Here is a 22,855-nt window from a genome sequence, read left to right as displayed (position 1 = left end):
AGAACAAAATAACAGCTACAGAAATCTGAGATAAACTAAACGTGTTTGTCTGCAATCACGGCTTAAAATTCATGTTACAAATACTATATATTTTATACATAATGGTTTAATGAAATAATAGGATGAAACAGATAAACATACTTAAAACTACATTTTTACACAAGACTGGGTCTTGGTAGAGTCCACAAGACTTTGAAAAACAGATAAATACTGCTAGACTTCCATGAAAATCATAATGTTGGCTACAAAAGGGGCATAAGCAAACCACTCTATTAGTTGTATGAAGAAATGAGATCTAAATCTCTGCCCATGCTGCTACCACTCTATTGTTTTTGCTGCTATAAAGTTACGTTTTCCTATTCTTTTCTGTAGCTCCTCATTTCTGTAAACTTCCAGTTCTTATTGTCTCTTCAGTTCCGTAGCTTCATAATTCCACTACTATCTCTTACGCTTTCTAATTTTGCACATTGCATTCCTGCAGTTCTATCTTCTAATTTCTATTGATGCTTACTCTATAGGCGTGTCATATATATATATATATATCCCCAGAGAAAAGATCTGATTGGAACAGTTGTATGAGCATAGTGTTGCTGATGAGAAGAATTTGTTTTCCTCATACCTTGTCAACTAGAGCTCTGATGGTAGTGTTTGTGCTTGGCGGATATAGTTGGCTCTGTAGGATTCTAATCGAAGGACGCCCTAAGGGCATGTCCTCATTGCAAGAAGGGGGTGGGAGTGGGAAGAGCTGAAAGTGGAACTGCCAGTCTCACTGAGCTAGGATCAGAAATCAAAATCTGAGACTGTACGAGTCAGTGGAAACTGAAAGGTTTCTTTCCAATAAAGAAAGGACCCACAGAGGGAGAAGCCACAATATCCTCAAATGAATCTCCTGACTCTTGAAGTAAGAGTCTTGGCTGACTCTTAAACATTCATACAAATACTCATGCATAGGAAGAGGCACTAAGGAACTTGCTGAAAAACTAGGTAGGTAAAGCTAGAAAATTGCTGACAAAGATCTCAACCGCTGCCTGGTGCTCCTAAGAGAAAAAGTAGAATGCAAATCCCACTAAGTTAAAGTGGCTTTGTAAATACTACAGGCATTTCATTAAAAAACAAAGAAGATATGGGACACCTGGATGGCTCAGTCAGTTAAAGCATCTGACTTTGGCTTAGGTGGAGACATCGGGATCCTGGGATTGAGCCCCCCCCCTCCCCCCCAATCCAGCCCTGGTGGCAGTGAGCCCCACCTTGAGCCCTGACTCGGGCTCTGTGCTCAGCAGGGAGTCTGCTTCTCCCTCTTTCTCCCTCTGCTTGTGTTCTCTTTGTTTCTCTCTCAAAAAATAAACAAAATCTTAAAAAAAAAAAAAAAAGTATAGTTCTTGCCCTAAGATTAAAGGCCACCAATTAAAGACCACCAAGGATAATGAATATGCCCCAGGACTAAAGACCATACTAAAAGTCCCAGGTCCTATCAAAGCCTCCAGAAATGCAGGATAATTAGCTAATTATTTCACTGCCTCCTACAATAAAAATAAGAAAAGGTCAGAGGAATATAACAGAATCTAAAATCCCTACAACAAATGTGTCATGGAGATTGGCATATAACAACAACACAACAACAATAATAATAATAATAATTTACTAGACACGTAGAGAAGGAAAATGTGATCCATACCAAGAAAAATGAGTCAACTGAAGTAGACTTGTACATGACTCAGATGTTGGAATTAGCAGATGAGAATTTTAAAATAATTCTTAAGATTGAGACTTAAAGGAAAAGACAGTCATAATGAGTGACAGATAATTTTAGCAGAAAAGCAAAAACTATTTATAAATAAAAGTGGAAATTTGAAAATTTAAGGCACAATATCTGATGTGAGAAATCCACTGAATGGGCTTAAAAGTACATTAGAGAGAGCAGGTGAAAAGGTAATTAAACCTGAAAACAAATTAATAGAAATTAACCAATCTAAACAAGGAAGTGAAATTTAAAAAATTAAACAGCATTACTGTGATATGAATCAATATCAAAGAGTCTAATAAACAGGTATTTTGAGTCCAAAGAGAGGAGAGAGAGAGAGAGAGAGAGAGAGAGAAAGGTGTAGATACAGTATTTAAGGAAAAATGGACAGGTTTGCTTGTTTCAAAATTTGACCTAAAATATACTATCTGTGAACTATAAGCAATGAGGCAGAAAGAAAGAGAGAGAGAGAGAGGGAGAGAGAGAGGGAAATATATGGCATAAATAAAGGAAAGAAAGAAAGAAAACTATCTATTCAAAACTACACAATTGTCCATAAGGAAGTCCTGGAGGATTTTTAAACAAATTATTGTATCAACTGTACAAACAAGTCATCATATTAAGCTATAATATCAATAAAGTGAGGGATTGTTATAAGAGGAAACAAATCAATGGAAGAGAATAAAGGTCTAAAATCAGAGCCGACCACATATGGTCAATTTCTTTTCAACAAAGGACTCACGTAATCTAATGGCTGAAAGAAAGTTTCTACTCTTAAATGGTGCAATATTACGTGGGTATTCATAAAAATGATAATCAGAGTTCTTAGAGAAAATACAAAAAACAAACAAAAAACCCCCACCTAAACTAACCATCAGAAAAAGATAAATTAAACTTCAAAATTCAATATTTTTTTCAAAAGTAATAAAAAAGAAAATGAAAAAGCATTCTACAGGATGGGGAAATATAATTGAAATACATATATCTGACAGTGATTTATATCCAGAATTTATAAAGAATTCCAAGTCACTTGGGCAAACAACTCAACAAAAAATAGATAAAAGCTTGAACAGGCAGTTTATCAAAGCAAATACATCAATGCCCAATAAGTACATGGAACGCTGCACAACATCATCAATTATTAGGGAAATATTACCACAAAGAGAGAGCTCCTTGCCCACATTAGGATGGGTAAAATTAATGTTAATATCTCATTCTAATCCTTCTCCCTAAGTCATCTCAAACATCTCTCTCCTGGGAAAAGATTTGGCTACCTATCTGTACTTCTAGAAACATTTTGTGCATCCGTGAACATTTAAAACATACAGTTGTTTCCCTTTTCTTAATATAAATATTAGCATACACTATACACTGTTATTTTTTTAGATATCTGTCCACATTAGCACACAAAAAGATTGCTCGTTTTGTTTGTAATGCATCATATTCCATTTAGGGGCTTCAGTTCAGCACTATAAAATCCTTGAATCATATGGGTTCAAATCTTCAATACCAAAGAATTATTTCTCTTTTATATTTCTTTGCACAAGCGTCGACTGATATGTACGTGAACAATGACAGCAAATCAAAGGTAATAGATAATGATAAGGTACTAGATGTCACCATTACTATTGTACTGTGTGAATCAACTAATACCCAAATATCATCTAAAATCTCAAAAAAAAAATGACATTTCACAGCTCTTAACTTTAAAACATGTATTAAATAATAAGTTTTTCTAGTCGCCTTTAGTAAACTCAGAAGAAAAGGGCATCACTATATGCTGCAGACACTTTGGATGAATGAACAATAAACAAGAACAGAGGCAAAAATTAAACAACAGAGTACAGTTTATAGCAGAAGGTTTTTGTAACTTTCAGAAGAGAAAGGGAATGGACACTGCTGTGTCTTCATCAAAGTAATCCAAAAGTAAACAGAAAATTTCATTATATACTCTTTAGTTTTCAAAACATGTTGTTACTGTTTTGCTTTGTTGTGTTTTTTTACTTTCTCTTATCCTAACCTGACTGACGTGAATGAACCCGTCTTCATGCTGAGAAAATCAGTACCTCCTTAAGGCCAAATCCCCCCCAGAGTGAAAACTGATTTCACGGATGTCAGTAGCCATGAAACAATTGAAAGAATCAAACCTCCATTCAGGACTGTTCAGGGCTCTTTGGCCACCATTTGCATGTGTACCATGGCTGACGTAGTGTTTCTGTGAAAGGAGTATGGTTTCTTGTACTAAACTTTGAAAAACCACGGCAATAATATATATTTTTTTAAAGTTAAGTCCTCTCCCTACTCCAGTTCTCGATTTCACTTGCTCCTCTCTCCAGAAACAGCCGCTATTACAAATCCCTTGGTTCCGCTTCCTGTATGATTCTGTTAAACAAGTGGTAGTTTGCTGTCTATAATAATAAATGCAATTAAATGCACAGCTGTAAAAAAAATTATAAATGTATTCACACCTAGTAATAGAATTTAAAATTTCAAAAGCCAAACCTCAATTGCAGAAAGTGTGTTCTTGCTTCCTGTGCAGCTCAACTGTAGTAATTATACATGATACAGTACTTTCAAAAATATAAAGTACAACACAAGTGAAAGGTTGTAATGTGTTGCTTTTGAGTTTGGAAATGAAGCCACGTGGAGGTCCTGAGCTTAAAAGAAATGTCTCACCACTGGCTTTCCCCCACTGCCCCTTTACATACTGCAATGAAACTCAAGCTCATAGACCTCTCAGAGGGGCACAGGAAAAGGCAGAAGTTACTTAGGCACCATTGTTCTGTGTCCAAACTAATACCTGACCCAACACGTGGTTTGACCTGTAGCAGAGCTGCTATAAAAATGTAATTCTCCTTTAACCCCTCCATGTAAATCATCAGAAAGCTTTCCTCTACTGATTTAAACAAATTTGGTCTTTGACCTCTACAGTCAGAATTGGCCTCAACAACTCTTTCAGATGGTTGTCCTATTGACTGCTTGATGTATGTCAACTGCCATAAAATGCAATGCTGTTTGACCACAGGTCTTCAAATAATGCCACATATGTCCAAAGTCATAGTAACAGTCTCTTTATTCCAAGTAGAGCAGTAGCATGAAATACTGCAGATTAATGAAATAATGCACTTTGTTGTATCAAGCTTTGGTATCGAATGCAGCTGTGATTTGCGGTATTGTTCAACCAGCTGCAACACCTGTCAACGTGTTTCCTACGGAACTTCAAAAGGCTTCCAACAAATGCCAAATGCTTTGAGAGGTTCTCATGTGTATAAGTAAAAATTCTTCTGGGTCTGTGATTTTTGGTATTTAACAACCAGAATAGTACAATAGTTCATAAAACGATCAGTTACTTAATGATCTATCTGCAAACATTCGAATCTGACAATTTGAGATAGCACAGAAAACCCAAGAAATTATATTTGCTCACTTTTCTGGGGAAAAAAACCTAAACAAATTGAACACTCTAAATAAAACCTAAACTCTAAAATTGAAGCAAGATTTCCAATCAAATGATATTTTCACAATTTCTTTTAAGCATTAAACTTTTTTCAAGGAGTTCCCACTGATTGATATATTTATGTGTGTATATGTATAAATATGTACATTAAAATGTATCAGTATTGACACATAAATATTGTTTATTATTATATAGTAAATTATAGTATAAAATAATTATTTTAAATAACATTTATACTAAATAAATAAAATTACATATATTTATAAATATATAAAAACTTATATATATATATAAATTTATAATCTTTAATTTGAAATGAATTTCAACATCTCTTAGTAAACAACATTTAATAACTGTATTACAGGAAGATATTGTATTGAATATAGTATTAGAATGTTTTGGCACTTAATAGTTCAAAAATTGTTTTATTTAATTGAGACCAACTGGCCTCATTGCTTCTTATAAACTTTGCAATATATATTCAATAAAAAGGAATAAAAATGAACAGATGTTTCTCCTTAAAGAAGGCAGACAAAGATTTTTCTTACACAATAAATCAGCTGCTAGTGGATTTCCAGGACATTGCTTCAGGCTAGCTATTTAGGTATAAAACTTAGAAGAAAAAAAAAAAAAGTTACCTCTGTGTGGATCCAAAACTGGTAGAGAAGATTGAACTGAAGATGAACAGCATATACTGAAGGTGGTATGAAGAGGGCCAGGGGAGAGTAGAATATCTAAAAAATTAAAAATTTTAAAATTTACACATATTAATTCTCAACATAAAATACACTTTTACTAATGGTTCAACATTATGAGTATAAACTTCATTGAGCACACCTTATTCTTTAGCAAATACACCCTATTCTGTATATTTTATTGCCACATTTGACTTTGCAACATTAATTTTCCACATGGTGATAAAATTACAGACATGTTGGGGCTAAGTCGACCAGACTTTTAGTTCACATTTAATATTGTCTAATTAAAATAGCATACATGGTGTGTTATTTCCTTAATCTTGAAAAGGTTAGATGTGTTTCCTGGAAGTAAACAGGTTTTTCTTATACACACAAATACTCACTTTAAGTTAAAAAAAAAAAAAAAAAAAAGAAAGGAGCATGTGCCTTTATACCTTGATAGCTCCCCAAAACTGTATTATGACCTGGCATGCTTAGTGATAAAATGAAATTATAATTTAAAAAAGTAACTTCGTATAAGAATATAACAAGAGGACAGAATACATTTTCTCTTTTAAATATGCTTTTATGTGGTAGAGCACGATATGTCCTAATTTCTCAAAGTTAGTAAGGAAGAAGCTATGCTACAATGCCATAGTGGAAACAAATTTTAAAGGTCCGTATTTCCTAACAGACGGAAATGCCTCTGCCTTGGAAAAACAACTTATGCTTAAACCACAGAACTGGTTAGAATCAACTAATAAGCACAATCTGCTGTGCTTTCCTAATGACTTTGATCTTCAAGAGTGATTTCATGTTGTAAGAAAACATTTCATTAAATGAAACACTAAACAAACAAATAAGAATAAAAGGAATCTTTCCTCCATTTTACACTTTGGATTTTATAGAGTTAATATTTCCAAAGGACTAGCTCTTTTAAAAACATTTCTCCTGAATATTAAATTTTATTTCTAAATTACTGTTAAAGCTTTTGTTCTCAGGTCAATATCATTTCAAGTATGTTTAGTTGTGATGATGCATTTGAAATTGGACATTTACATAAACTCTTCTAGTTTTTGTTTTGAACCTTAAGTCATGAAAAATCTCAACTGTCATCACAAGCAGGATCACTTTTATTATTAATAAATGAATATTTATATATTCAGCAATGGATTGGATTAGTGAGCAACAAAAGAATACTGGGCTCTTTTTCAAAACATCCATTTTAAGTCTTGGTTCTACTACAGAATCTCTCCATGATGTTCACAAAGTTCTTAAACTTCTCTAGGCTTTAGTTTTCTCAAACGAGTGGTGAAGGAGAAAACCATTTGAAACTTAGCCATCCTTCTGGTTCCAAAAGATCTGTGATACTATTTTGAATTTTTTAAAAGATTTATTTATTTATTTTAGAGAAAGAGAGCAAGGTGGGGGGCGGGAGGGAGAACAGAGAGAGAAGCAGACTCCCCACTGAGAGTGGAGCCTGATGCCAGGCTAGATCTCATCACCCTGAAATCATGACCTGAGTCGAAATCAAGAGTCTGCTGTTTACCTGACTGAGCCATCCAGGTGCCCTTATGTTGATTTTTTAAAATATATTCAAATAGCTCTCTTATAACAGGTTAATAAAAAATATTTGAAACATACATATAGCCTATGATAAAAACATTTTAAGTTAAGGAGTATTTTGGAATCTTTGAGATGTGAATAAAAATGTAAAATGACTTATCTTGGATGTGTAATAAGTTTTATTTGGAAAGAGAGTGCATACCAGATGAATATTTATATTTCATTACAATTCCCCAAAGTGTGGAAAATAGTCCTTTCAAAAGCAGCTGTTATGGAAAAGGGGGTTCTATGCTCAACTAAGTTGTGAAGTAGTAACTTTACCAAGTGAAATTTCTTCTCAGAACTTCTCAGAGCCTTTACTATGCTAATGTGAATCACAAGGGTATTAGCCCATTGAATACTTCCTTAATGAGTTTCCCATAGGATTAGATTTCCTTTTATAAAAAGGGTTTGATAAACCAATGTCTCAAATCTTACAAATCAGTAAATATAATTAGCAGAAAACTGGAAAAAATTAGCTCAGCATGAATTTCAAAAAAGGAAACTTATAGTAAGAAATAAAGATATAGGTTAGGGAATAGGTCACATGAACTACGTGAAAGTTAAATTCTTGTGATTAATATAGTACTATAAAAGATCTAATGATACAACCAAGTTTCTAATTTCTAAAATGGAAAGCAGCTTAGTAAACATTCAGTTCTGAAAATCCTCACTCATCTTCTATACCTCACATCTTCACATTTCCAAATTCTCTGTAGTTTTTAAAACCAATATAAGTGTCAGTTCTATCATAAAGCCAGAAATGGTACTACTTTGGGAGAAGAATTTCTCCTTCCGCAAAGTTAAACTCTCAGTACCTGGGTCAGGGGACATTACACTGCTTACCAAATATATCCATTTCTGCCATGCATTCAACTCATGTCATTCTGATTCCAAGGCTCTTTAGCTTCAAATTTGACTGTCTACCCTAGGTTATTTTGTTACCTTTTAATAGAAGTCATACATAACTGGTTCACAAAGGAGAAAAATAACCCAGACCTGTATGTGTGAAAAGAGAATGAGGATAGGTCTAGAGGTGACCTTAGGCTAATGGGTAGAGTATGAGTGGGTTTTATTCTGCTCATCAAGTGAATGGAGCAGCCAGGGGTTGTGTACAGGTGATCATCAAGCAGGACATTAAGCGAACTGTAAGTATCTCAACCTTCCCGAAAGTGTTGGAGAGTGTGCCAAGAGATTGGTATGGACTATGGCATTCACGGACAGATCTGAGGGAGACTGTGAACCCCTTCAACATCACAACAGCTTTTGTGCATGGAGGCATATGTAATTTTCTGAAGAAACCATCTATAGCTTTCATCAGAGAGTCTCTGGTGAGTCTATGACTCATCACAGCCAAACAAAAACAAAAACAAAAGGTAATTTAGACTTTGGTCAAAACCAGGAGGTTTTGATGCCATTCTAAGGGGACTAGATTTAACCCAGGCTGTGAGAGAGCAGGTAAAATTTTTTTAAAGCTTGTGAGAAATGTAAAAATAGGTTTGAAGTCTATTTCACTAGCCCAGTGAAAAATCGCACACATTTAAGCACAGCAGTAGCCATGGGGATAAAGGGAGAGAAAACATGCAAGGGATGGATCTAAGGCTTTGGTAACTACCTAAACAGAGGACATGAGAGGGGCAGAGGAGGATCAGAAGACACCCAGATCTGTAGGCTTCTATGTTGGGTGATACTGTTTGCCAAGACAGCAGACAGAAGAGGTTTATAAGGTTCAACCTAGGGAATGCTATGTTGGAGTCCTCGAGGTATATCCATGGAAGCTGTGAGTAAGCAAGTATGTTGTGCAAATATCAATTGAATTGAAAAATGACCCAGATTTGTAGGTTTGGATGAGTGGAGCAGTAGGCCTGAAATCCAGACCTAAGTTTAAGAATCACTCAAAAGAGGTGGTGACATAGAGGTAGGGATTACTCACTTCTCTTTCTGTAAGAATAAGGAAGGAGAGAGTTGGGGGTTTTCCTTCAATAGAACATATAGATGGGGGAGAAGATTTCATGTTTTGTTTTGTTTTTTTAATGTGAGAGATACGAATATATTTTTGGTGTATTCAGAAAGAGCCACTTCAGAGGAAGAGGGGAACATGTCAAGAGTAGCTGGTCAGAAAAAGTCCAAGACAGGAACTAAGACGGGAACAATGTCACCAATTTAAGGATAAGACCTTCGGAAAAGGGGTAAACATTTTCTATAAAACTAGAGACAAGAAAGTGTGTGCACTTGTGACTTCACAAATCTTAATGAACGTATTTGTAAGGAAAGTAGAGAGAGGAAAAACCAGAAAAACTTGCATTCTCTGTGAAGTTTTAGATATGTTCATTGGCTGAAAGCAAGGAGCATGAGTGGAGAAGAGCCCCTGAGGAGACTGCAGAATTCTGGAAGGTCTTCTCCCAGGTAGGGAGGATGGCTTGGTGAGCAGCACTGACCCCTCAGCTCCGTCTACAAGCCATACATGGAGGGGCAACAAGCTGCCAGCTGGTGCTACTACAGGGAATCTGTGGAGCTCAGCAAGCTGGGTATGGGAATGAAGTAGGTGGGTGACCGGATTCAAGCACAGCTTGGGGATTTCAGGGTAGATGCAACAGAAAGAGGTGGACTGTTTTCCAGAGTCAAAGAAATTATGTACTTCCGGTTGGATGAGGTAGGAAAAAAAGCTGTCAGCCATGACAAACTGGGAGGAAAAGCAGGGGTCGAGCAAGGAGAGCCGTCCACAAGTAAGCTACAAAGCAAACAGGTTCAAGTTAGGTGTCTAATTACTTTGAATGAAATGGGAAAATAAAACTGAGCTCCAGGATTCATATCTACCTTATTTTAACAAAGTAGTTAAACTTTACTAATATCTGCACTTCTAAGATTTTTTTATTTTTATACATTTTATAAATTTTATTTTTATAATGCTACTTTAGAGAAAAACAATTCCTTCATAATTGAGGAACTAAAGATTGAATAATCAAGTATACTGTCCCACATCCTTAAAATCTACATAATCTATCATGACACAGAACCAAATCTTATGACTGCACACAGAGTGCAATGATCTCTATCTTTAAAACACAACTATTTAAATTGTATGTTCGGAATAAGTGCTTGTGTTTCTACTAAGGAAGTCCTTATTTTAACTAATCTAGGCCCATCTTTCTGTTCCCACTTCTATGCTTTTATCCATTTTCCCCTTTGCCCATTCCACCTTCTTATACATCCTATATTCTAGCCATACTCAAACTTCATGTGTTGAATTGTGTTTCCCCAGAAGATATGTGAGGCCTTATTCCCCAGTACCTCAGAATGTGACCTTATTCGGAAACAGATTTTTTATGAAGGTAATCAAAGTAAAATGAGTCAATTAGGGTGGGCTCTAATCCAAAATGATAGGTTTACATATAAATGGGGGAAATTTGGATACAGAGGCAAACAGGCACACAGGAAGAATGACATGTGAAGATGAAGGCAGAAATTGGTGTGATGCATCTACAAGCCAAGGAACACCAAAAATCGCCAGCAAACCACCAGAAGTTAGAAGAGAGGCATGGAACAGATACTTCCTCACAGCCTTCAGAAGGAACCAACCCTGCCAATACCTTGATATCAGATTTCTAGCCTCCAGAACTATAAGGCAATAAATTTCTAAGACCCAGTCTTTGGTACTTTGTTATGGCAGCTCTGGGAAACTAATACACATCCCATACACTTCACTTGCAATTTCCTAAGTTTATTATACTTTTTTTTTCAGAATTTTTTGTTTTCAAAGACATGCTCCTTCTACATAATATTCCATTTACAACCTCATTTTTGGCAAAATTGTATTATTCTTACAGATTGGGCTCAGGCATTTCTTCTGTGATGTCCCCCTGCACCCACCATGGGTTCCCAAAGCAGACACTTCTCTCTAAAATCTTAACAACTTGTATTTATAATGGCCGTCGATGTACTGGAATCCCACCAAGGAAAGCAAGCACCTTAAGAACAGAGGACATGTCCTATTTCTCTTTATATGCCTAACCTTTGCCACCATGACCAGCTCTGCCAATCAAAACTGTATATGGAAAAAAAAAAAAAAAAAGAATGGATGCACGTCTCAAAGTAGGAACAACTACATGTAAAGAGAGTTGGATATTTTAGCTGGTTTTACATTTTCCTCAAGTAGCAATAGGGCTATTCATTATGAGTCTTCTTATTTATCCTTCATCATAAAAACTACAAATGACTATCAAATTTCTGTAAAAATGAAACATCAAATATCAGAGAATAATTTTATTTTTACCAAATTTTAAATTGACTTTGGTACACTACAGAATAATTCCATTTTCTTGATGCATGCTAGAATCAAGGCTCAAACCTGTCAAGATACAAACAAGCTAAGGGCTTCATTTATTTAATATGTGGACATGAACTTTGTCTTATATGCTGTCTTTGAATGGTGGTTGAGGGTGGCAAGGGACGCCTTGGAGTTCTGAGGCAAAGTCCTGAGAGATGCTTTGTTTCTTTACTGCATGGGGGTCTCAGGGCACACTTTCCATGTATGACATAAGAGTTATGAGAATTTTATCCCCAGTGTATTTGACTGCAGTACATCAAAGTTGTTAGTTTTTGTGTCTTTATTTGTTCACATTTGTCTTTATGTAATTTCAACTTCCACATACTGAAAAATGGTATTTGCTTATGTAGTTTGGCAGAAAGTACGATGTAATAAAAGATTCGAGATTTCAATAAATGTTCCTCTGCAGTCTTATATGTAATATAAAAACAATATTATACACGTGAGTTATACTTGATATAGTTCAAAGAATTTCCACATTAATCATTTAAGATAATTTTCAAAATAACAAGAGAAGAAGGCAGAGCAAATATTAAATACCCCCATTTCATGTACAAAATCACTGAGATGCAAACAATAATCAAGTGATTCAGAGTGGCAAAGCTAGTTAATAACTGAGCTATCTGGGATTCAGACTTCCTTATTTCTGGCAAATTGTTCCCTCATGTTTCTTAAATGTAATCAGTATGTATTTTTAAATTATTATGCTCAAAAATAATATTACCATATATTTACAGGTTCTCTAACTTGTGGTAAAAAAAGCTTTCATAAATCGATGTTATAACTATATTTCTTTCTTCTGATGGTGGATAAAACTTACCTCTTTTTAGATTGCTAATATACTGTAAACATATTTTACAAATTCTTATAATATTGATTATAACACTAACCTAAAAAACAAAATTTTAAGGATTGAGATATACTACAGAGCTAAAAATAAATTAACTAACCTAGTCATTTAAACTAAGTGCATTTATCATTAATTCACTAGCTTTTAAGAGAAATACTCAGCTCATTAAATGTAGAGCTTACTCTTTCTCATTCTATAGCTTCATATATGAAACAAATATGCTAAAATATATTTTATTCAGAAAGGTAAATAAGTTACTCACCTATGCTCTAATTTTTGGAGATATTTTAAATAATAAATACTCAAATGACAGATTTAAATTATTTCACACATTGGACTTAGCCTAGTTAATGTAGCAGAATGTTTGACACCCATAATGTCAAATACATGACATCCATAAAACTTTTTAAAATTTCTTTCATTTATGTACCATACCTTTGTTAAGCACTGACTGCATCAGGCACTTTAGATATATCAGTGAAAAATACCTTTTAAAGTTTACAGGTTGGCATGAAAAGCAATACTGCAAATAACAAATACTATAATAGAGATATGGAAGGATTTTATGGGACCAAAAAAAAAAAAAAAGCAACCTAGGCAAAGTTAGAAAGCATCTGTAGAGAGGAATGAACTGAGTCTTGAAGGATATAACAATCAGGGGTAAAGGACCAATAATTTTCCTGGCAGATACAACTGGATGTGCAATGACATATCAAGACATTATGACATGGTAGATTTTAAGAACTGAAAATTGTTACCTGAAGATGAGGTGACAGTAGGGGATTGTGGAGGATGAGACTGGGGACGGAAGTGGGACCAGGTTTTGACTACCTCTGCTACCTCTGCATGTGGTAGGGAGTCTACGAAATTCCTTTCTCAAAGCTATAGAGCAGTTCAGTTTGTTCAGAGCCAGCATTCTGGAAAGGGAACAGTGGGTGATGGGTTGAGGGATTAAGAATGGAAAAATAAAGAGTTACTTTAGAACCAATTTAAAATAGTACTGGCTGGGGGCACCTGAGTGGCTCAGTCAGTTGAGTGTCTGACTCTTGGTTTCGGCTCAGGTCATGATCTCGGGGTTGTGGGATCGAGCCCCACATGGGGCTCAATGCTCAGTGCAGAGTCTGCTTGGGATTTTCTATCTCCTCTCCCTCTGCTCCTCCCCCGGCTTGTGCTCTTGCAATAAATACATACATACATACATACATAAAATCTTTATACAAATAAAATAGTACTGGCTGAATCATTGTTCTCTAGGATGCTTCAGGCGTCCCAGGAATCAATGATTATTGCTGCTAGTTCTAAGGGGCTTTGGTTCGTTTTTGGTTTCCTAGAGTTGTTATATCATCCACGGTGGCTCTGGGAAAATGTAGGTATGTACATGCAGTTGTATTTTTTAATAAATATTTTTATAATAGTTTTACATTTGTAAAAGTGTTGCAAAGATAGTATGGAGTAGCTACATACTCTCCACCCGGTGTCTCTTGTTAACATTTTATTGTGCTGAATTGCCCCAACTATGAAACAAATTGGTACATAACTAAACTCCACTAAACTCCACACCTTATTTAGATTTCACTAGTTCTTTCCCCCCCTAATGTTCTTTTTTCTGTTTTAGGATATCACCTAGAACACATTATTACATAGTCTTTACATCTTATAGCCTCTTCTATCTGAGGCTATTTCTCAGATGTCCCTTGTGTTTCATTTTATACTTTTGAGGAGTACTAGGTTACGTACTTTGTAGAATGTCCATCAATTCAGGTTTGACAAATGTCTTTTCTGGGCTATCGGTTTTGGTGATAAATACCCTGGGGTGAAGGGTCATTTAATAGGACGTTATTATAACATCTTATCAAAGGGACTATGCTATCAACAAGATACCCCTGTTAACGTTAACTTTATCTGAGATTGTGTTTGCTGGGTTTCTCCATTCTAAAGTTACCTTCCACCCCCACCTCACCCTTTGTCTCTTTTTCCTTTTGGTGTGTGTGTGTTTTGTTTTCGTTTTGTTTGTTTCTGAATATAGCTGACACACAACATTACATTAGTTTCAAGTATACAACTTACTGATTTGACAAGTTTATACATTATGCTATGCTCTCCACAAGTGTAGTTACCATCTGTTCCATTACATCGTTATTATTCCTTATACATTCTCTATTCTTTGGACAGGAGTTACTCAGTACAGTCTACAATCAAAGGGTGGGGTAAGGGAGGCATTAAGCACCATTTTTGGGGGGTGAGGAATTAACTATGTATGTTATCTGGAATTCTTTTGGAATTCTTTAAAGGAAGTTATCTCCCACATATTTGTCCCCATTTATTTATTCAATCATTTATCTATATCAGTATGGACTGATTTCAAAGATGTTTATTTTATGCTTTGGATTGTAACTCCACACTGTGTTATGTATCTTGTTGTTCAAATTGTTCCGGATTTTGGCCATTGGGAGTTCCTTGAAGTTGGATCCTGTAACCGTCTGACATAACCCATTCTATTATTTTCTAGCACTTCTCTAGCTATGCTTTGAATATAAACTATAGCATTCAGGTATTTTATCTGAAAAAAGCTGGAAGAAATGAAATGTTAATCTTGACACTGTTATATATAACATAATATCCATGGATCTAGACACACTTTATTACTTGGAAACACTATCAAGTTTAAGTCATTATATCAATTAAGATAGTAAAAGACTGAAATAACATGCAAAACCACCTATTTCAGTATACATTAAATAAAGCTCACTTAAAATGGTACTCCATCCATTGCAGTTCTTTTTGGAGAAGTAATGTTAAAGCTAAGATTAAAACTGGCTTTAAAAAAAGTGCAGAAAGTATGGTTAGAGATTCTTGAAAGCTTAATTCTTATCTTTAACTACTTAGAATGACAGGTCTGCCACCCTAATTTTCATAGTAATATCAAAGAAAAACACTCTGAGATTAATTATACTTTTCATTTTATGAATTAATTTTCTCTTCAAAGACATGTATTATTTGTTCTAAGACATATTGTTACCTAACTAACTACCAAGTTATATACCTTACCTATCAGTGCTAATGAAAAAAATCTTTAAAAAGACTCAAAGGAAATCCTGATGACTTCTTTTATTTTAATGTCTAGAAAGACCAACCATCACAGACACTTAAATCATCTATGCCATCTTCTAACAGACCTACAAATGCTAGACAAAAATCCAGGCTGATTCATAATCTCTACCTTTCATTTCCCACACTGCAAATCTGCCTGCTCCTTCTCCTACCCCAAATTAGCAGCTTCTGATGAATTCCCAATGCTCATTTCCTTATTCAGCATATTTTGTGTTGTTGGCAAGATGATATGAGGTTATAAAAGGGATTTATACTGGCAATAAATAGGTGTGAACCTGCATTTTACTTAGGTTTTCACTAATCTGTAACATTGAGTGCATTGACTTAATAGGGGGAACGGCACAAATGAAACCAGGATAAAGACTACCATAAACTTGAAGTGACATGTCTGGACTCAAATTCCAACCAGCAATGTTCAATACTGTATGATGTAGCAGGCCCCTCTGAGATTCATTTTGTAGCTTTTAAAATGGATGATTTAAATATATTGTCTCCCAGATTTCTTCTAGTTCTGAAGTCTATGATGCTCTGACAAAAATTTTTGTTTGATAATTCCTCAGACAGCCAGTTCACTCACTGCATTTGATTTTCCTGGAACAACTCCAAACACAGCTCTATCTTTTCTTGGAGGATTTCTCCCCCAAAATGTAAGCTCTGGAGGCTTGAGTTATCTTTGTGCAAAGTTATCTTTATAACTCAGGAGAGAATAAGGATTTTTGAGATTATTATTTTAATCGGTCATATATTTAAGCCTGTTTTCTACAGGATAATAAAAGTTTGTATTAATGAAACTATTTCTTAAGAAGGGAGGATAGTCAGTATACCTCCCTTCCATCAGGGGCCTGTTCCCTTTATTCACTAGAGCTCTAGACTAGTCTTGAGCTAGACAACTGTAAGAGAGATAGTATTTTCTTCACATTGAATCATCCAGAGTTCCAGTATAAGCTATAAGAAGATGGAACATATAATATAAATTCTTTCTTTTCCACCTATGTTTCTTAGATCATGTAATGGATTGAATTGTGCCCCCCCAAATTTGTGTGTTGAAATCCTGTTCCCTAATACCTCTGAATGTGACCTTATTTGGAAACAGAGTCCTTACAGATGTGATTAGTTAAGATGTGCTCATAATGGAGTAGGGTGGGCCTAATCCAAAATGACTGATGCCCTTACATATAAAAAACAGAAATCTGAACATAGACACAAGGAGATCACCATGTGAAGACTGGCATTATGTTCCTAAAAGCCAAGGAACTATCAGAAACTAAAAATTTCATAGACGGGACTAGAACAGTTCCTTCCTTAGAGTCTTCAAGGGGGACCATGGCCCTGATGACACCTTGATTTCAGACTTCTGGCCTCCAGAACTATGAGACAACACAATTCTGTTGTTCTAAGCTATCCAGTTTGTGATACTTCGTCATGGCAGCCCTAGGAAATTAACACAAGCTGTAACATGCGTGTGTAGCATGGGGGGTGGAGGGTTGGATTTCTTTTTATATCTCTTTTAACAAATGTATTTATACCATCACTGGCTTATAGATTGGTTTTGCCTATGCTGTTGTTTAGGTTACAACACCTGCAAGTATATGTATTTTTATAGGTTATGAGACACCTGGCTTCAAATATGGGGTTTTGTCACTTTCTAACTGTGTAATTAACCTCACTGATCTTCGGTTCCCTGATAATAGTAACACTTGATCTAACATAGTAATGTAAGTGAAAAACAATGCAGAGACAAATACAAGAGTATTTAGTGTGGAGGATAAGATCCAAGACCCTGCAGCCAGGTTGAATGAGTTCAAATTAAACTCCTCCCTTTATTAGTTTTGTGACTGAACTATAAACTCAGTTCCATCATTTTAAAGTGTCTTAAAGTTGCCATGAAGATCAAATAAGTTAATGCATAAAGTGATCTTAGAAGATTATCTGGCACACAGAAAGTATTCAATAAATGATATCTAAAAGTGCCTTGTAAACTATAAAGAATCATACTAATGTTAGATCATTATAATTTATAGTTGGTAGCACTTACACATCAATAACTTTCTTTTTCTTTTAAAGTAATCTCTACACCCAATGAGTGCTCAAACACATGACCCCCAAATCAAGAGTCAGATGCTCTATGGACTGAGCCAGCCAGATGCCCTGATAACTCTGACTTTCTAGCTCAACATGCCTCTTAGGGGCACCTGGGTGGCTCAGTCATTAAGCATCTGCCTTCGGCTCAGGTCATGATCCCAGAGTTCTGGGATCAAGCCCCGCATCGGGCTCCCTGCTCAGCGGGAAGCCTGCTTCTCCCTCTCCCACTCCCCCTGCTTGTGTTCCCTCTTTCGTTGCCTCTCTGTCAAATAATCTTTTTAAAAAAATGCCTCTTAGCAGTGTAGTTTGGATAGCTACTGAGATCTAAGGAGTGACAATCACAAATGAAGGTTATTACTAAGTGGGCCAGGTTTGCCCAGTGAATCAGAAGAAGCTTCAAACTAGAGGCTATTTCTGGTTTTCATTAGTCTGCTCATTTCCTTATGTAAAAATATTTTAGAGCCAAAATTTTTGTTGAGCATCATATTAACTGCTCTAATATGTAAATGAAAAGCACAGAATTTAAGTAGATTTCACTTGGGCATGCAGAAATGGGAGTCGAATTTTTAAAAACTGCTTTTAAAAGTTTCAAATGAAATATTTTTATATATTTGAACTGAGACACATTGTCTACACATCACTCTTATTAGTTATAGTAAATTAAAAAAAATAGACAGCCAAACTCTCACCTTATTTTATACCTCAAGGTTATTTTTTGTTGTTTTGCTTTGTTTTGTTTTATCAAATAAAATACTACCATTACAAAACATTACTTGCTTCATATGTCTTGCCTTATAAAAGGAGAAAAAAGCCTTTTAGTAAAATACTTTCTTTAGTTGACTTGAAGGAAATAGAAACAAGTGAGACTTTAAAAAATGTATTATATTATCACATTTATCCAATTTTATACAACTTACCCAGGAAGTATATATTTGCAAAACAGATTGTCTCAGTGCTGTGGATAAGTTATAGTCTTCAGAACTGTGGTGGGTTTGGTGTCCAGCCCACATGATATTAACCTCTGCAAAACACATAATTTGAAATGAGCCATGAGAATAAGAACAAAGCAACTTCCATTTTCACTTATGTACGCTGCTCTTGTTAAGTGAAGAAGAAAAATCTGGAACATCTCTGAAAAACCTAGCCAATATAATTATAATTAAAAGAAGCTGCTTCAAATGACTTTTGGAAACAGAGAGGATATAAATTACAAACAAATAAGAAAACTGAAACATAGCAAATAAGTATGTATAGCATATATAATATAATTAAATGCCTCCAGCAAGCTAAAATTACTTCCAAAATTTATACTTGCTAATGTATTATTATAATATGACAAATCATAAAAGCTAACTGTCAATGTTGTAACAATACAGTCAATGGATAGTGATGATTTTTCAGTATGTGGTAACATATTTATAATTAAAGAAGAATAATGTGATGGGAGAAATTGGTACATAAATTTTAGAATGAAATATTACATAAAATTCCTTCCTGATGGCTTTTAAAGAAGTTTCAAAATCTGTCTATTGGAATAAAAGGCAAAGTAGAGTAATATTTGGTTCTAAGACTCAACATTTCATTTTTATTTACAGAAATAGATTAGCTAATGCATACAGCTCTTTCTGTACCTTACCAAAACACTACCATTTCTAAAATTCTCCCACATAATTGCTGTTCATCCTTATAATAAAAAAGGAAATGTAACTTGTTTATTTTCGAGTATTATGCGGATGGCCCAAAACTGCCTTGCAATTCATTTACATCCCAAAGGGACAGTTGTTTGTTTTTTCTACAATATGCCACTATAATGACCTCCTAAGTAGATAGAACAAGCCCACATTTTTCATTCTGTGAATATTTTTTTCTTACCAGAATTACAGATACCACACTACAGTCTATTCAGTTAAAAGAAAGTACAGCTAAACTAGCTGTAATTGTGTTCTTTGCTACAAATACAGGAGACAGAATTAACTGTGTAGTATGATCACTGTATCCATGCCAGTAGAGATTAGAAATTAAATCTTTTAGTCTTGCCTGCACAGGGACCGAACAGTGACCCTAAGTGTGGAAATATTGTGTGGGTTATTGGTGTTTTTTATTTTTGTTTTGTTTTGTTTTCTGTAGAGAGAGAAAGAGCATGGACACAGGTGCACATGACCTGGGGGAGGGAGAATAGGGGACTGGCAGAGGAAAAGGGAGAGAAAGAATCTTAAGCAGCCTCCACATCCAGCATGAAGCCTAACTAGGGGCTTTATCTAAAGACCCTAAGATCATGACCTGAACCGAAATCAAGAGTCAGGTGCTTAACAACTGAGCCACCCAGGTGCCCTGGTTATTACAGTTGCCATATACTAGTAGTTAAAATACCTAGCACATGGAAGACTAATTTGCTAGAAGGTTTTATGAAAATCATGGAGATAAAAGTATATAAATATGTAAATTTAAATAGAAATAAGTAAAATAAAATGAAATAAAAATGAATAAATAAATAACCTAACTAACTAACTAACTAACTAACTAACTCACTCCCTGGGTGACTTCTCTGCCATTCATTTAGGAAATGAAAGCTTTCTGGACAATCTATGTAGGGAGTTACCAAACAAAATCTGCAAAATAATTTTGGTAAATAAATGATAGCTCAGATATAGGAAGGACTTAATACTGTGAAAATGGAAAGATTATGAACAGAATTATGAATAGAGGCCCCATCAGAAGTCATTATTATTTTTTTTATTATTTTTTTTATTATTTTCAAGGGGGGGCAAGTATTTTCATAAGCCGTAAGTTTATATGTAACTTAGATCCTGATTGGTTGACATTTCAATCATTCCTGGTAATAACCCCATATTTTTACCCAAGCAATTAAGGAAATTGCTCTTATACAAATGAAAAGTACTTGACCATAATGATCTCTAACTTCCCAGGTATAATCCTTGAAATAACCTAGAACCTTAATCTCTGATTTATTGGCTAGTTTATATAGCTACAAATAAGAGATAAACCAAGAAATCTGTGGCACTATTGCATGACAGTTTATTAAGAAGTAATAAATTTGATGAATCTCTTAAGTCTTTTAAAACTCCTTACAGAGTGAAACCCTGAAATAATCCAAACGCCATTTCTCTTTAAAACATACCCATTATTAAACATTTCAGAACCTATTACTTATAAACTTCATTACAAAAAAAAATTATTGTCCATTCCGTTGGACTTTTTGGGATTTGCTTTAAAAACTCGTCATAATGCATCCATGTTATGAGTTCAGAAGGGGATGAGCTAATCAGATGAGGTCCAATTAGAGAGTAAAAACATATATTTAAATTACTTCCTATAACTTCCACAGAAGCTAAATGGTGGAACAAAGAATCCACAAAGGTGCAGGTTAAAGAGCTATCTCTTGAGTTGTTTTAAAAGCTTTTACTTCCTATCACAAACTGTGTGTAACACAAGCCTTCGTTCAATGAGGTACAGCTGTAAAAACAGGGTACGGTAACTGGATCCTACTGCCTTACCTCTGTCACTTACTGGAACTAGGAAAAACAAGAAAAAATATGATTTTTTCCCACAGTTTATACACCTTACTTGAAGTAAATCATTTTCAAAGTGGTTATAAAAATGCATTTTATAGAAAATTGTTCCAATTGTTCTTTTGCAAACAAAATGAAAAATTAACAGTGCATTTATAAGTATGTTCATTCCCCCTAATATTTGACTTATTTGTTCTAAGGAATAAAAACATATATCAAAGAGGAAAAAAATGGTATTTTAAGAATAAACATCTATCAGAGAACTAATGTAATTACAAACTGTAGTCTGTAACAATTTTATTTTCCTACAAGAGAATTACTGATTATATAAGCATTTGGTATGTTATTATGGCTTTTCAACGATATAGTTTGAAATAGTTATGCTGTTTTCCAGTGTTAAAATAAAGATTTGTATAAATAAATTTTATTAATACATTGACCAATCATTCAATTAGGCCAAAATTTAATGTAATGTGTGTGTTTGTGTGTGTGTTATATTTTTTAGTTTGTTAACTTTTTCTATTTTTTTTTTTACATTGAAGTATGACTTACATACAGTGAAATCCATCCCTTTATGTACTTGGTAATATGAGTTTTTACCAAACAAATACAGCCGTGTAATCACAATCAAGATACAGGACAGTTTTGATCAACCCAAAAAATTCCTCATTGCACTTTGTGGTTGTGGCAAGTAGACTCTTAACATGGCTCCCTGATCAGATGATGAGATTCCAGACTTTGAACTGATAATGTAATGGGATGAAACTCTTGGGATCTTGGGAGAGGCGAGGGTGTTGTGAAGTAGGAGAAAAATGAATCACTGGGATCCAGAGGACTGCCTATGGAAGAAGCTTCTAAGATGGCCCCCAAAGATTCGTGCCCTTGTAGGATGTTCATCTCTTGTATAATCCCTCCCCTTGATTGTGGGCTGGATTTAATAATTCCCTTCTAATGAATATAATTTTGGCAAAGGTGATGGGATGTCACTTCTGATATTAGGTTGTAAAAAGATAGAAGCTTATGTCTCGGGTGCTCTCTCTCATACTTTCAAATGCTCTGTCTGAGGAAAGTCTGCCGCCATTTTGTGAATTGCCTTTTGGAAAAGCCTACATGGCAAGGAAGTAGGAGAGGCCTCAAGCTACCCAGTGAGGAACTAAACACCTTAGCTCAAACTCCACAAGGAATGCAGATCTACCCCCAGCTGACCCTTCATATAAGACTGCAGTGAGTAGGCAGCTTAACTGCTTAACTACAGCCTCATGAAAGATCTGGAGCCAGAAGCTAAGCTGTGCCCAGATTCCAGACCCACAGAGACTGTGAGATAAGCCAATACTGTATTACAAAGTAGATAATATCGTAGTCAATTCCCCTTGGGCTCATTCTCCCAGTTTCTTCCATCCACTGATTTGGATTCTTTCCTATAAGTTTTACCTTTTTGAGAATGTTGTATAAATGAATTACATAGTATTTAGCCT

General features: G+C 35.0%; 1 protein-coding gene across 2 annotated transcripts in view; it reads right to left on the bottom strand.

Annotated features, from left to right (window-relative positions):
• AGMO (alkylglycerol monooxygenase) overlaps positions 1-22,855 on the bottom strand; it is a 345,788-nt gene that overhangs the window by 201,198 nt on the left and 121,735 nt on the right. For both annotated transcript variants that reach the window (XM_087861006.1, XM_087861008.1), the window contains exons 4-5: positions 18,768-18,871; positions 5,837-5,932 (exon numbers count right to left, since the gene is read on the bottom strand). In XM_087861006.1, the coding sequence (XP_087717132.1) occupies positions 5,837-5,932; positions 18,768-18,871 (200 nt within the window). The remainder of the gene's footprint in view (positions 1-5,836; positions 5,933-18,767; positions 18,872-22,855) is intronic.

The sequence above is a fragment of the Ursus americanus genome, chromosome 3, assembly GCF_024610735.1.
Source record: "Ursus americanus isolate L20-20 chromosome 3, mUrsAme1.1.p, whole genome shotgun sequence".
NCBI classification, from domain to species: domain Eukaryota; kingdom Metazoa; phylum Chordata; class Mammalia; order Carnivora; family Ursidae; genus Ursus; species Ursus americanus.
Note: the sequence above shows the minus strand (reverse complement) of the source record. Positions and strands in the feature narration are given on the sequence as shown.